Source organism: Andrographis paniculata, unplaced genomic scaffold (assembly GCF_009805555.1).
Source record: "Andrographis paniculata isolate CXL003 unplaced genomic scaffold, ASM980555v1 Contig34END, whole genome shotgun sequence".
Classification (NCBI taxonomy): Eukaryota; Viridiplantae; Streptophyta; class Magnoliopsida; order Lamiales; family Acanthaceae; genus Andrographis; species Andrographis paniculata.
Genome location: NW_026137567.1, coordinates 1,573,150 through 1,586,897, shown reverse-complemented (window position 1 = coordinate 1,586,897; position 13,748 = coordinate 1,573,150). Strand labels below are relative to the sequence as shown.

At 32.8% G+C, this 13,748-nt stretch overlaps 2 protein-coding genes across 4 annotated transcripts; one reads left to right on the top strand and one right to left on the bottom strand.

Annotated features, from left to right (window-relative positions):
- Positions 1-6,344: 6,344 nt before the first annotated feature.
- Positions 6,345-8,202, top strand: LOC127248800 (uncharacterized). Its single transcript, XM_051271334.1, has 2 exons — positions 6,345-6,613; positions 7,764-8,202. Exons 1-2 carry the CDS (start codon positions 6,469-6,471, stop codon positions 8,030-8,032), a joined length of 414 nt encoding a protein of 137 aa, XP_051127291.1. The 5' UTR covers positions 6,345-6,468; the 3' UTR covers positions 8,033-8,202.
- On the bottom strand, positions 6,472-12,738 carry LOC127248799 (zinc finger CCCH domain-containing protein 11-like). Of its 3 annotated transcripts, XR_007838147.1 has the most exons (10): positions 12,363-12,738; positions 12,140-12,224; positions 11,860-12,000; positions 11,596-11,684; positions 10,418-10,606; positions 10,143-10,273; positions 9,952-10,051; positions 9,721-9,795; positions 8,897-9,220; positions 6,472-6,589 (listed from the first exon to the last, which is right to left on the bottom strand). XR_007838147.1 is itself a non-coding variant. In XM_051271332.1 (9 exons), the coding sequence occupies exons 1-9, from the start codon at positions 12,531-12,533 to the stop codon at positions 9,005-9,007; spliced, it is 1,197 nt and encodes a 398-aa protein (XP_051127289.1). In that variant the 5' UTR covers positions 12,534-12,738; the 3' UTR covers positions 8,632-9,004. The 3 variants fall into 3 exon arrangements, 2 of the variants coding, with proteins under 2 accessions (XP_051127289.1, XP_051127290.1); XM_051271332.1 differs by lacking the exon at positions 6,472-6,589 and having other exon boundaries at positions 8,632-9,220; XM_051271333.1 differs by lacking the exons at positions 6,472-6,589; positions 9,721-9,795 and having other exon boundaries at positions 8,632-9,220.
- Positions 12,739-13,748: the final 1,010 nt, after the last annotated feature.

The following is a 13,748-nucleotide window of genomic DNA, read 5'->3' as shown; positions in this document are numbered from 1 at the left end:
CTCGTTCATTGACGATACTACAAGGGAAGTATGGGTTATTTCCTTAAGCGTAAATATGATACTTTTAAGAGGTGAAAAACACGTGCAGTGGGAGTAGTGAGCCGATTTATGAGCAATCCTGGAAGAAAGTATAAGGTGGTTACATTAGATGAATTGAAGTTGTGTTCAATCTCAATTCACCTCGATAAGTGAAGAAGGAGGCTTGACGCCGTCGTTGTCGATGAAGTAAAATATTGAAGTGAAAAATACAATAAGTCTTCAAGTGGAAGATTGTTGGGATATGAAGCCTGATTATATCCTAAAATCTAGGGATATGCTTTAGATATTATAACTAGAATTAGAGATACGATTTAAATATTATTGGCATAGGCTTAGGCTATAAATATCCGTGTATTCTCACATTAACATGTGTCTGCGTACTTTATAGTAAAATTTTTGGTTTGGAAGTGCCCTAGATGTAGATCATCCTGATCGAATTGGGTTACCAAATTCTTTATGTTATTGTGTCCTTGTTTGTCTCTTCTTGATTTCCTGAGTTTTTCTATAACAATATTCTCTTTATGTAGTAGACAATGCCACAACTTGTTGTAAATATGCTTTTTAGCTAACTTCACAATCGCCATGGCAGTATACATAGCCAGAGATAGATCTTCTTCTGTTAAGATCACCAACATAATTAGCGTTTACATATCCACTTCATAGTCTGCCAATGTGCTTTTTCGGAACAAGATATATCTACTAAAAACGCTATTGTTTGCGAAATATTTGGATGAGTGCATAACATTGCATACATAAGATTTTGAACTGCATTCGAAAAGAAATTTTTATCATTTATTCTTTCTCTTTAATTGACTGTGGTGATTGAGTCGTTGATCATCGAAAGTGATTAGCAAAAGAGACATTTACTGGTTTGACATTATTCATGCCAAAATGCTTCAAAACCTTCTTAACATAAATTTTTTAAGTTAAGATCAGTCTTCTCCGTACAAAATCACGTTGGATATCCATGCCAATTTTTTTTTTTTTTTACTGCTCCCAAATTCTTCATTTCAAATTCACTACTAAGATATAACTTTAGAGAGTGAAACTATGACATATTCTTTGCAGCAATAAGTATATCATCAATATACAATAATAAATTGATTCGAGTACCATCAACTAGCTTTCAGAAGTAAACACAATATCATAAGTATTTCTCAACTATCCATTACGTAACATAAAAGAGTTAAAACTCTTATACAATTATCTTGCAAACTACTTCAATATATATAAGTATTTCTTCAAAAAAATAAACATGGTATTTCTTTCTTTGGACTTCGAATCCTTGAGATTTTATTATATAAATATCTTCTTAAAATTTTTCATGTAGAAAAGATATCTTAATATTCATTTTATCTAACTCCAAATCCTCCACGGCAATCAAACAAGTAGAACATGAATAGAGGTATGTTCAACAACATGTGAGCAAACATCATTGAAATCAACATCTTTTAAGTGACTATAGCGCTTTGGAACCAATCGTACGTCATAATTTACTTCCTTAGTTCCTAAAATTCCTTTTTTTTTCTTAAAGACCATTTGTTTCCAATAGTTCTTTTATTTGAAGGCGGCTTCATAAAAAAAAAAACCCAAATATTGTTCTTATTGAGGTATTCAATTTCTTCATTCATCGTTGTTATCCATTGAACATAATCATCACATTGAATTACGTTTGAATATGTGGAAGACTCACTGTCTCCACCTATTTTTTCTGTAATAGACAATGCATATGCAACAAAATCTTCATATTGTTGTGGAGGTTGAATATGTATATGTAGTCTTCCAGTGGCTATAAAATGTCTCTTCTTTTATACTTTCAATAGTAGCAGATATTGGAACATTAACTAATGTTCTTTCACTCCAGAAGCACAACCAAGAAAAATGTATTTCTTTGCCCGAGACTTTAATTTTCATCATTTACATGCATATATGATGAACACCAAAAAATTTTCAAATTAGAATAATCAACGGAGATACCTAACCAAACTTCTTCAGAAGTTTTGAAGTTAAGAGCAATATTTGGAGAGCGGTTGGCAATATAAGCAACCATGTTCGTCTCTTCTGCCTAAAAATCTTTAATTAGCCCTGCATTGAAGATCATGCTTCTTGCTCTTTCGAGGACTGTTTGATTCTTCTGTCTAGCCACGCCATAGTTTTGAGGTGTCATCTTGACTATGCGATCCCGAAAAATTTCTTCTTTCTTGCAAAGTTCATGAACTCTCCTCCACAGAATTCCAAGCCAGTATTGGTTCTCAACTACTTAATCTATTCATTTAATTTTTACTTAAATTACAAACATATTATTACACATATAATTACTTTATACATATAATCAAAGGTAAAAAATGTCAAAAACTCTTATATATTTTCATTAATTAATAAAATAATATTATTTTCTATTACAAAATCCAAAAGACCCTATTGAATTGAGACGGGAGAGTACAACGTTTTACCTTTAAAAAAAAATCTATTTTAAATTTTTTCTTATTATGAAAAATAAAAAACAAAAACAAAAAAAAAATTACACACCTCGTTAACTGGCTAAACTAAATGAGCCTATTATTTTAAGGGGCACTTGGGTTTAAATTTCCCTGAGCTTAAAAATATTTAAATTCAGTCCCTCCTCGTTCTGTACTAGCACTACACTCTTACTTTTTATTTTTAATTACACTTGACTCTCTAATACTCATATTACCATATAATATGACGAATATTGTGTGTACTTCCGTTATTTTTATATAAACATACATTATCTAATTATGTACTTCAAAATTATCCCGTTATACTAAGAAAATGTCAGAGTCATGTGCTTGAAATTTTTGTTTATGTATTAAAATCAGTTACAAAAATTTAAACTAAAAAATAAGACAAAACTCTAATAGAACCCATTATCTGAAGTCATTGATGTTATATTTAGGAATCTCCGCGGAGCCTCCCAGAAAATACCCAAAACATAAGCTGTTGACGTTTAGGGGCAGCGAGCGAGGGGAATGGTTTGAAATAAATATAACATCAATGACTTCAGATAATGGGTTCACGTAGAGTTTTGTCTTATTTTTTAGTTGAAATTTTTGTAACTGATTTTAATACATAAATAAAAACTCTAATATAACCCATTATCTGAAGTCGTTGATGTTATATTTAGGAATCTCTGCCGAGCCTCCCAGAAAATACCCAAAACATAAGCTGTCGACATTTAGGGACAGCGTGCGAGGGAATGGTTTGAAATAAATATAACATCAACGACTTCAGGGTTCTATTAGAGTTTTGTCTTATTTTTTAGTTTAAATTTCTGTTAACTTATTTTAATACATAAATAAAAACTCTAATAGAACCCATTATCTGAAAGCTCTACAACTTATGCTATTTGGGTATTTTCTAGAGTGTCCGAAAAAGAAACTACATTGGCATCGGTTGTGGGTGATTATGCATATGTTTGAAATCGAGTCTCAGTCATTTAGAATTGGCTATGAAATGGAAATAAATTTTTCTGCTGAAAAATTATTTATAGTTCTTAGATTACACTCGACATGTATGTGTCTGAGAATGTTATTATACGATGTGAATTCTCGTATGAAGTGACCTTTTAAGTACTGATGGTGTTTGTTAATATCTTTTATCATATTATTGGTTGTTCATGTGTCTATTTTGTCATGATCCACAATATGATATATTGTGTCAAATCTATCTTACGTAACATTCTCATCCACCCTTGAATACATAAACAAATGATCTCAATAATTGTTTCAGTAGTATTGATTAATAAACAAACACCAATATTCGATGAAATAACAATGATCTATTCAACCTATAACCGTCTCATCTAGTCATAATCAATGAAACATTTTCGATAATCGCTTAAATACCGATATTTATCAAATTGATACCCATATAGCAATATAAATATTTCTATAAGCAACGATAAAGCTTGTTTATTAAATAAGTATACATTGGGTTACACTCAATATACCTCAGGCACATAACTTCATACTCTTAAAACAATTGTAAGAACTTCGTATAAAAGTTTAAATACCTATATTAATCAATGTAATTTTTGTTAATATAAATTTAGGTAAACAAATGCAATATTATATAGGCCATGTAATCAATAACTATCGTTTACATATACGCATGAGTAACGCATCAATGATTAATATGTTCCTTAAATTGTAGAAAGATCGAATATGACTCATGTGTAACATTTACTCAATATACCTTATAACACTTTTCTTTTGCTTGGAAATTCCTCATACTTTAAAAAATGCTTGTAAAACAACCACAATACATAGAACATCATATGTCATCAGTTATGCACTAACTCTAAAATATCTATTACCACGGCTCACTACATGATATGCTATGTCATATATATTCTAAGTGATATTCTTATCCACCCTTGAATACATGGGTAAATGATCTCATAAGTTGTTTAAGAAGTATCCGTTGATGCACGTTAACTTCCAACAAGAAATGTGTGATGTAATCAACTCGTAGTTGTTTGATCCATTAACAATCAATAACAAAATATGGATCCTTAAGAACCCTTGTTTACAATAACTTGCAACGTAATTTCGGTATGAATTCATATACTGTTAATTTTACTTTGAAAGAATTAATATAGACTAATACGTACCCCAATATAATAGTTGTGTACATCCAGTAACGTATAGTTTAGACTAATTTCCAAATAATTCTATAGTGGTCTTGTACACAGACCTAAATTCAATGTACAATCTTCCAAATAGAAAAAGAAAATTACAGTTACGAGAAACACACCAGCAATACCTACAATAAAGTCTCATTACAACTTCGTCGATTGTGTCCTAGACAACCATAACGATGCTTGTTCATCAAAGACATCACTTGTTGCCAGATGAAATCAAGAATCTAGAAAAAAAAGAAAAAAACAATGACCTTGTTGAACGCATCCAATTATTCCACGACTCGACTATATTGTTACTATTATCCTACAATGAGTCCATTAGAATAGAAAATTCGCCTGATACTAGAGCTGCGATTGTGTAATGAAATTTGAGAGAAGTGGCATAGCCTCTGCAACAGATGTTATATGCTGCTCAAAATTCTTCTGTAGGTGGACATAACCGATTTTGTTGAAAATGAACATCCATAATTTCTTGTTGTGCATTGGATATTTTCATAGTACCTATACGAATGATAATTATGTTGTTGTACATGTTATAATAAATGAAAAATATATTCTACACATACCCAAGTGCGAAAGTTGACCACTAAGTACTGAGGAAAGTATCTATGATGGACTTTGAGAAATAAGACAGAGATGGATTTTAGAAGTCCTGAATATCTATCCAAAAAAATGTATTTTTTTCAATTTTAAACAATCAACCTGAAGAACAAATCTTAACTTCCAGCAAAATTATTCTGAAATTTTATCATTTTTGGTAGACATCGTTGCATAGAAACACGGTTTTAACGTTATCCAATATACAAGTACATAAAATAAATACAAAGGTTCATATATGAGTAGTCATAGTATATATATCAATAAAACCAGCACATTTTCAAACAAATACAACTTAGAATATCAGACAACAAGGGTACATGATAAGTAAATATAAGTATACTACACCATAAAAAAATATCTCGAAAAATACCTACGCATACCAGTAGAAAATCGAAACAACCCCCTCTCCCCTGACAAAGCTTTTCTCCTGTACATATTGTATCTACGAAAGGTCATAATGAAACTCATTTAGCAACTACTGCAATCATAATCTCGAATAGGAAAACAATTATCAAAACAATAGTTAAATATTTACCTGGTTGCGAGTCCTAACAATACCACCGTATTCAACAAAAAAAATTACATTAAGAGAATATTTAGAATTAAAATTTTCCCTTACCAACGTCTTTTTGCGTGAAATAAACTTGAAGATTAGAAATTGGATTCGGAATGGAAACTTCCCCTTACCCGTGTCTTCGGCATCACAGATTCTCCATCAATCATACGCGAATGAACCTGCAAGTTAGACAGAAATACTACATCGCGAAAAAAACCTAACATAGAGAGATATATTATAACTGATAAAATAAATTTTAGGGATGAACAAGGGCAATTTTGAAATTCACATTAGAGGATGAAGCTAATGCCAGTATTTTTGTAAAAGTGGAGAGTGCAGTGTGGATAAGAGAGTAGAGACTGAACTTTTAAATTAAATTTTCGTTATTTTAATGATAAAGAGAGTATATAGATTTATCTTATGTAACAAAAATACAAAATATAAAAGGGCAGTGATTAATAAAATCGCTATTCCGTAAAATGCGAGTGTCAGCTCCAGTTCCAGGTTTCAAAGCAAATAAGCGGATGAATTTGCGGCTGATATTTCAAATTCGAAGAAGGAGATATATATTATTATTATTATTGTTATTGTTATTATTGATATTATACCTATGGATATTCGACTTCGAATAATCGGAAGGCTTTATACTCCTCGTACTTTATGGACTACGGTAAATCCGAAATTTCTGAATCCGTGCTGTGCCAAAAGGCCGCCGCCCAACCAGAATGGCACTGAAAGCAGTAATAACAGTGAAGGTATGTGTGAGTAATTATTATTATAATTATATATTTCCAGATCGAAATAATGCCTATCAAATTCGATTGTAGGCGAAAATAATTCGTGAATTGTCATTTTGAGGTTCGAATGAGAAATCATTAATGCTTGGTCTGGTTAAGTATTTGTGGTTTTGTTGATCTTCTTCGCTATTAATCAAATCTAGGTTTTACCACTAGTTTCTGAATGAAGAAGAGAATAGCATTGGAATGGTAACTGAGATTTTCGTGAGAATATCATATATCATATCATCATTCAGTGGCTGGCTGAGAGTGAGTTCTTAAAATTGCCTGTCGTGAGTATTAATTAATTATTAATCACAGTTAGGGGATTGGTTAGGCAAGCAGTTCAGTTCATATGGTTGTTTTGTCAATTTGGACAACCCAACCCAACCTTGTCGGTATGAGGAGCTCACTGGATGAGTTAGTTGCATTTACATACTGAAAATGTATATGTATAACCCAAGAAATTAGCGCTATGCCAAGATTTGACCCTCTAATAATGAATGGATACTTGTGTTTTGATTTGTTTTAGATTTTGGATTTAAATTATATTTGATGATGAGATGATAAATGTATTTTTTTGGGAAAACTAAATAGTAAAATTTGAGGAAAAAAAATTCCAAAGACACACTTAAATTCTCTAAGTGCAAGTGTTGAGATTGTTTTTTAGATTAGGAATCAAAACCTTAGAAATCTTAAATCTTGATATCTTGATTATGCTAGCATTGGAATGACCTGTGTATAGAAATGCCACTAACTTCAGTTTTATCTATGGGCATTTTAGTAATGCTGTCATACTTTGAAATTTCAAGTCGATTATATGGGAGATGTTATTGTACTTATTGGGGGATCAACATGGAGCTAATTTTTCCAATCAGCACTTCATAAATAGGCAAAAAAACACACTCTTATTTGTATTATATTAATACATATGATTGTGTTACTAGTTGTTATATAATTGTTGTTGGTACTATCCTGAATTTAAAGATTCACTAGAGTAATATATATATAACAAAGGGTGAATAATTGAATACTATGTCTGTATTAACACAGACAAGTCTGCTTAACTTAACACAATTGCAGTTGCGACACTTATTAGACTACAATACTTGCCTTGTTATATTTGTAGACGAAAAATCCTCGACAGATTGGGATAAGGCTTGGTCCCGGTTCAAGAAGGAAGGGAAGAAGGGTTTGTTTTCAGATTTCTCACCAAATAAGTATGTTAGCTGGAATCCGAGGCGTTCGGAATTCCCATTGTCAGAGGAAGTTGATCCCATCAAAAGAACAGAGAGGTCTAATCTCATGTTGTGGACCAGCCCTAAGTTCACTCTCTTTGGTGCAATTATTATAGTTGTCTTTCTTTTAGTATATGTGTTATCAGTACCCAACAAATGACCCCTAACTCCCCAAGAATTGATATGTGATCACACTTGAAAACATATTATTGTTGCATTGAATAGATTCAATATAATATTTCATGTTAAATAAGCATATCTTCTAAGCCTCAATATGTAATACAATCTAAGCCTCGAATTCTTTGAAGTAAATATACCATGTCTTTATCATGGGGATGGTTACGGTGCTGATTTTAAAAAATCAGTATCATGTTGATTTTTCACATCAGCACACGTTATATATACAAACAACAAACATTAGTATTACACGCAACCATGCTATCTGTAATAAAGGTATGTACTGTTTTTTAATAATAACAAGTGTGTTGTATACAAGTATGTCATGTGTTAAAATCAACTGTTGTGTGTGTTGTATGAGACTATATTGTTAGTTCATGTCCTGTATTTGTATTATATTAACAATATACATGTGTTGTCTGTAGTAATACTGTGTGTTGTCTGTAATAATATTGTGTGTTGTCTGTAGTAATACTGTGTGCTGTTGAGACTATAGCATGTATGTTTTGTTCATATGTTATATTTGTATTATATTAACATATACAGTGTGTCGTTTGTAGTACATAGCCGCCCTTTATCATATATACCACTGACAACATTTATTTATTACCCACAGGAGATAATAAATATGAGACAACAGAGATTCCCAAATAATCAATCATCTGTTATGTGACCTAACCTAATAGAATTTGTATCAAGTTATATGGAGTATAATATAATATAAGCTCCTACTGGCACTGCAGCTCGAAGCTAAACCTAAATCCTCAATGATATAGAACACACTCACCTTGACTCGACTCGACTAGATACATACAAGTAGTGGATGATATAGGGAAGAAACACTAACTTGTCCCTTGTCAACAACTTCCGAGTCATGGCTGTAGTTGACTTGACTTCACTGGATCGGTATCCTCAGGCGCAAGCAAAATAATGTAATTGTTTAACCCAGGCTGGCTCAAGCTGTGTTGCCTGGCTCGTTGATTGTCAATGTTGTTCTGGTCAGGCTAGCTTCCAATTCATTCAACTCATCAATGTCAAGATCGTCGTTGTCATCCAGATCGTCAACATTGTCATCGGCATCATTTTCTGCACCACGTGTAGTAGATGCAGAAGAGCTTGGCCTAGTGGATGCAGATGAAGCTGGCCTATCAACAAGGAGATCTTTGTTGACCTGAATGGAAAAATAACATCAGCATAGCTCTCAGGGATGGAATAACATAGTACAATATATATATATATATGGATATATGTTTATTATACATATATTCCTTTTTGTCTGTCCACAAACGATATGTACTTTCCATATAGAACAAAAATTCTTTCACATTTATATCTTTCAACATTACAATTATATACAAATATGTTATAACATATATATACACACTCAATTTATCAAAAATATTCAAAATGAGCAAAAATTTTGTGGGCGGAAAGCGTATTATATAACAAATAACAAATTTAAACTGTGTTTTAACTAACTTATAATTTTTTATAAGAAGAGGAAATAAGTAATCAAGTTGTGAACTACAAAATTTTGAGACAACAATGCAAGATGGGTTAGAATGTAGAAAGCAAGCACAAACTAAGCTTGCCCATAAATGGTTACGTCACTTGAAAATTTTCAAGCCACAGAATAGAAAACAAGAATGGTGAATTGGCAGCAACACTAACATGAAGTGAGATACTCCCATCCCATAGATTCTGCCCAGCACAGACTAAATACAAACGGAGTCTACTGCAAGTATACTGCGTCAAAACATGTTTAGTTGTTTAGATTTCTTAGATCAGGACAAGATCTATTTTCATCATAATTCCAGCCAAATATGTTATATATCCACTAAATTCATTAAATTCCAAAGTTCAAATAAGATTATAAGGATAAAGGAAACAATGAACCAATACCTTCTCATTGGAAAAAGGTTCCTCTTCTCTTAGGTATTTATCATAGGCTCCAACATCATCAACAAATATGCTAGAGTCCGAAAGGAACAACTCTCGACCACTGAGAAAATGAAAATTGAATAAATACTTCTTTCCAACAGGTATGCAAGTGTATTAAATATCAATGCATGGATTTTCTTAAGAAGACTTGCCTCATGCGGTCATTCTTAGCTCTATCCGCACTCTGTGCCGCCAACCGTTCTTCTCTGTCCTCAACTTTTTTCTTCTTCCATTGCATAAATAGCTCCGGAGTCATGGGAGTTGCAGTACTTATTTTTGCACGCTGGAAAACAGGTTAGAATTACTAGCTTCAAAAATATATATGGGTCTGAAGAGGTCGCAGAAATCTAATGTAACAGACGAAACTGCGACAAAGACAATACAGAAGAACAGAAGCACTAGCTATAGCTTCAGTTTTAAGTAATACCTGGTTTTCTATCTCTTCCTCTATCGGTATTTTTTCACTTTCCTCCTCTAAAAGAGCCTTCATCTGCGATTTTAAGAGATATCCAGGAGGAAGTGCATGTCTATAATGACAATCTTTACCACCATTTGGGCAGACCCAAAACCAACCATACTGCTTTTTCTCCACTGCTTCCAGAAAGTATTTACAAACCTGTCAAAATAACATGATCAAATACCTGTTCAACTGTGATGTTTATAATAGCAACACAGCAAAACCCCAACCACCCAATAACGTTTCAGAAGGGAAATTAGCAAATGAAAACGGCTGGTAAAATAGCACAAACGCAGTATGTTTTATGCTCTACTGAAGTTAACTTTCTTCCGCCAACATCAGTAATGTTTACTCAAGTTTCACTAACCAAATGAGAGAACTTCATTTATTTGATATTACCTCCACCTTGCTTGGATTTTCCACTTGTTTGCGCACAACCAAACCCACCCATCCACTCATGCACGAAAATATATGTGTATATCCATGCAATAGAAATAAAGTTAAGCCTATGAATATAAACAACTCGTCCACTGTAAAGCCTCTGAGAAGGTATCCGGCATATTAGACCAGTGAATAAATGGAATAAATTGATGCACAGCTATTCGTAAGAGCAGCTGTGAACCTACGACTTAAGTTGGCTAGGACATTTTGGATTTGAAAAATGAACTTAAATTACTAAGAATGAATTCAAATCTAATGCAATTAAGAAGATCCAAAGCATAATAAAGCTGTGGGTTTGATATCCCTCCTTTCAAATCCTTAGGTTGGTCCCACGTTTATTATCGGTTCCATGAACATCTAAACCAACCGCATTCGTTGGTGACAGTTAAAAGTAAAGAAGAACCAAAATTTGACCTAACGTAAGCACTCGCTAATGGCAAATGACTTTACCAATAAGGGAATACAATCTATCTTCACTGAACTAGAATCAGACAAATTTGCATTTTATGTCACTTCAACAAATATCAGCTCAGTTCAAGTATTCCTTCACCTCATGCATCTCATGTGTATCTGAGGATATCTCACTTGAGAAACACTAAGATTCAACATTTAACAAATAATTCAACAAAGCAGGGGTCAAGACTCTCAACACAAATAACTCTACAAAATAGTTTAATAATTCGGCCACATAATCAAAGACTACTTACTATATCAGTAGGCTTATTCTTGTTATACTCCTTGCTTTTGGATTCAACGACCTTCTCCAGCATCTCTTGATCCCAGTCCTCCATTGTTTCTTTTTCGTTTTCGTTTTGATCCGATGCAAAAGACCAGAAAGCACAAAACAATCAGAAAAAAATAACACCTTAGCCAATATATATATATGTGTGTGTGTGTGTGTGTGCGCGTCTGTGTGTGTGTGTGTGTGTGTGTGTGGGAAACGAATCACTTCATAGCAAGTTGATAATAACCTTGATCGCGCTTATCAGTATAGATATCTATCTTCTCTCCTTTCCTCTGTACATTCAAGTCGTGAGAGAATTTGCATTTAAACCCTTTTGCACATTGCCCCACCTTAAAATGTTCACACACAATCGACTTGGGATCAACACCTGAAAGAAGAACGCTATAATATTAGTCCTTTTGGAAATTCAGCTGTAATATTGATAATCAACAGTTTCACCATGCATAGAATCCTTTTAACAATTCTTCCCAGAAACCACATGAAATAAATAGTAAAAAAGAAATTACCAACAGGAACTTTAGGCTGTTTAACAGCAACTTTGAAAAGCTCATTGAGCTCCCTCTCTTTAGCCTTCTCTTCCTCTATCTTTTTCTGCTCACCCAAAAATAATTAAAATCATCAATCGAAAGTATAAAATATAAAACAACGAATTATCAATACGTAAACGCAAATCCTCACAAAAAAATGAAAAAATAAAATAAAAATCAATGTAACAGATTAGTGTAGCACCTTTGCGTCAACTTTCTTCGGGTCAGGTTTGGGCTGAACAGACTGTTTGAGAGACTGCACATATTTCTGAACATTCTTCGACTTATTTTTGTTCTTCAATCCAAATGTCTTGTCCTCGATTATCTTCTGCTTCTTAGCCAAATCCGCCTTCGATTGCTGCTTCGGAGGCATGATGATCAACTTTCAATATGCAATATATCGTTCTTCGATGATCGATAAATTAATAGAATTCGACTGAAATAAGCGCCACGCCGGTGAAATTGGTGTCGCCGGGGGAGCAGGAACGGTGACGAGCTCTGTCTTGGTTGTGACCTCTTGTGACCGACGAGATGGTGGTTCTGGTTCGCGGCTTCGAGAAGCAACTTTTGAGGTGAAATTCCAATCTTACCCTGAGTACGTGCGTTTTAATATATAGAGAAGTAACGGGGATTCGGCCACAGTCCGCGAGCCGGTCCAAAGGGGACAGCCAAAATTTTAATTGGTTAAACTAAACTTGTCCATTCGGTTCCGAACATGCGGTTTTCGAACCGGGCCGCAAACTGAACCCAAAAAGAAATTCCAGCGATTCGGTTTTCGAGCCTCTGCAGCCCTCCAATTTAGATGGCTTTTCTTTTAGCAAAGAGGCCGCCAACATTCAATTTTGATCATTTATAAAAATTAAAATCGAAATCAAATCAAAATTTTTTAAAATCAAATTAATCTAGGTAAACTAGTTCAATTTAGTTCGATTTAAAATCAAAGAAATCAAATTTTTATTTATTAGTATACTTATTTCCGTTCAACTAGAAAATATATATTTTTTTATTTTGAGACGTAAAAAATAAATATTTTATTAAATAATACTCTTACTTTTACACTAAAAAAAATAAGAATAAAAATATCATTATATTACTTTTAATTCACGCCAAAAGTAAATGTTTATATTGTAGGTGGATGGAGGGAGTATATTTTTAATATACAATCAAATATAAATACTCAAAATTATAATATGTATAAGATTTATTAATATATAATTTATTATTATTATTAAAAGTTCGGTTTTCTCGGTTAACCAAAATTTAAAATTAAAAACCATAACCAAATCGAAACTGAAATTTATAAATTCGATTTTGGATCGAACGAAACCAATTAACCAAAAAATACAAACCAAACGGTCCGAAGCTGAAAAAAAATTCGATTTTTTCGATTTGAACCGACTAATGCTCACACCTAGAGGCTCTTCTATTCCCCACAAAAAAAATACTTCTTCGGTGCGCCTAAATTTATTATCACTTTCTCATTACTAATTTTGGTAAAGTGAACAAATAACATTTAATTATTACCCACCATTCAACAATTATTTACTACAAATCATATTAACTTTATTACATTTCTTCTCTTCATTTA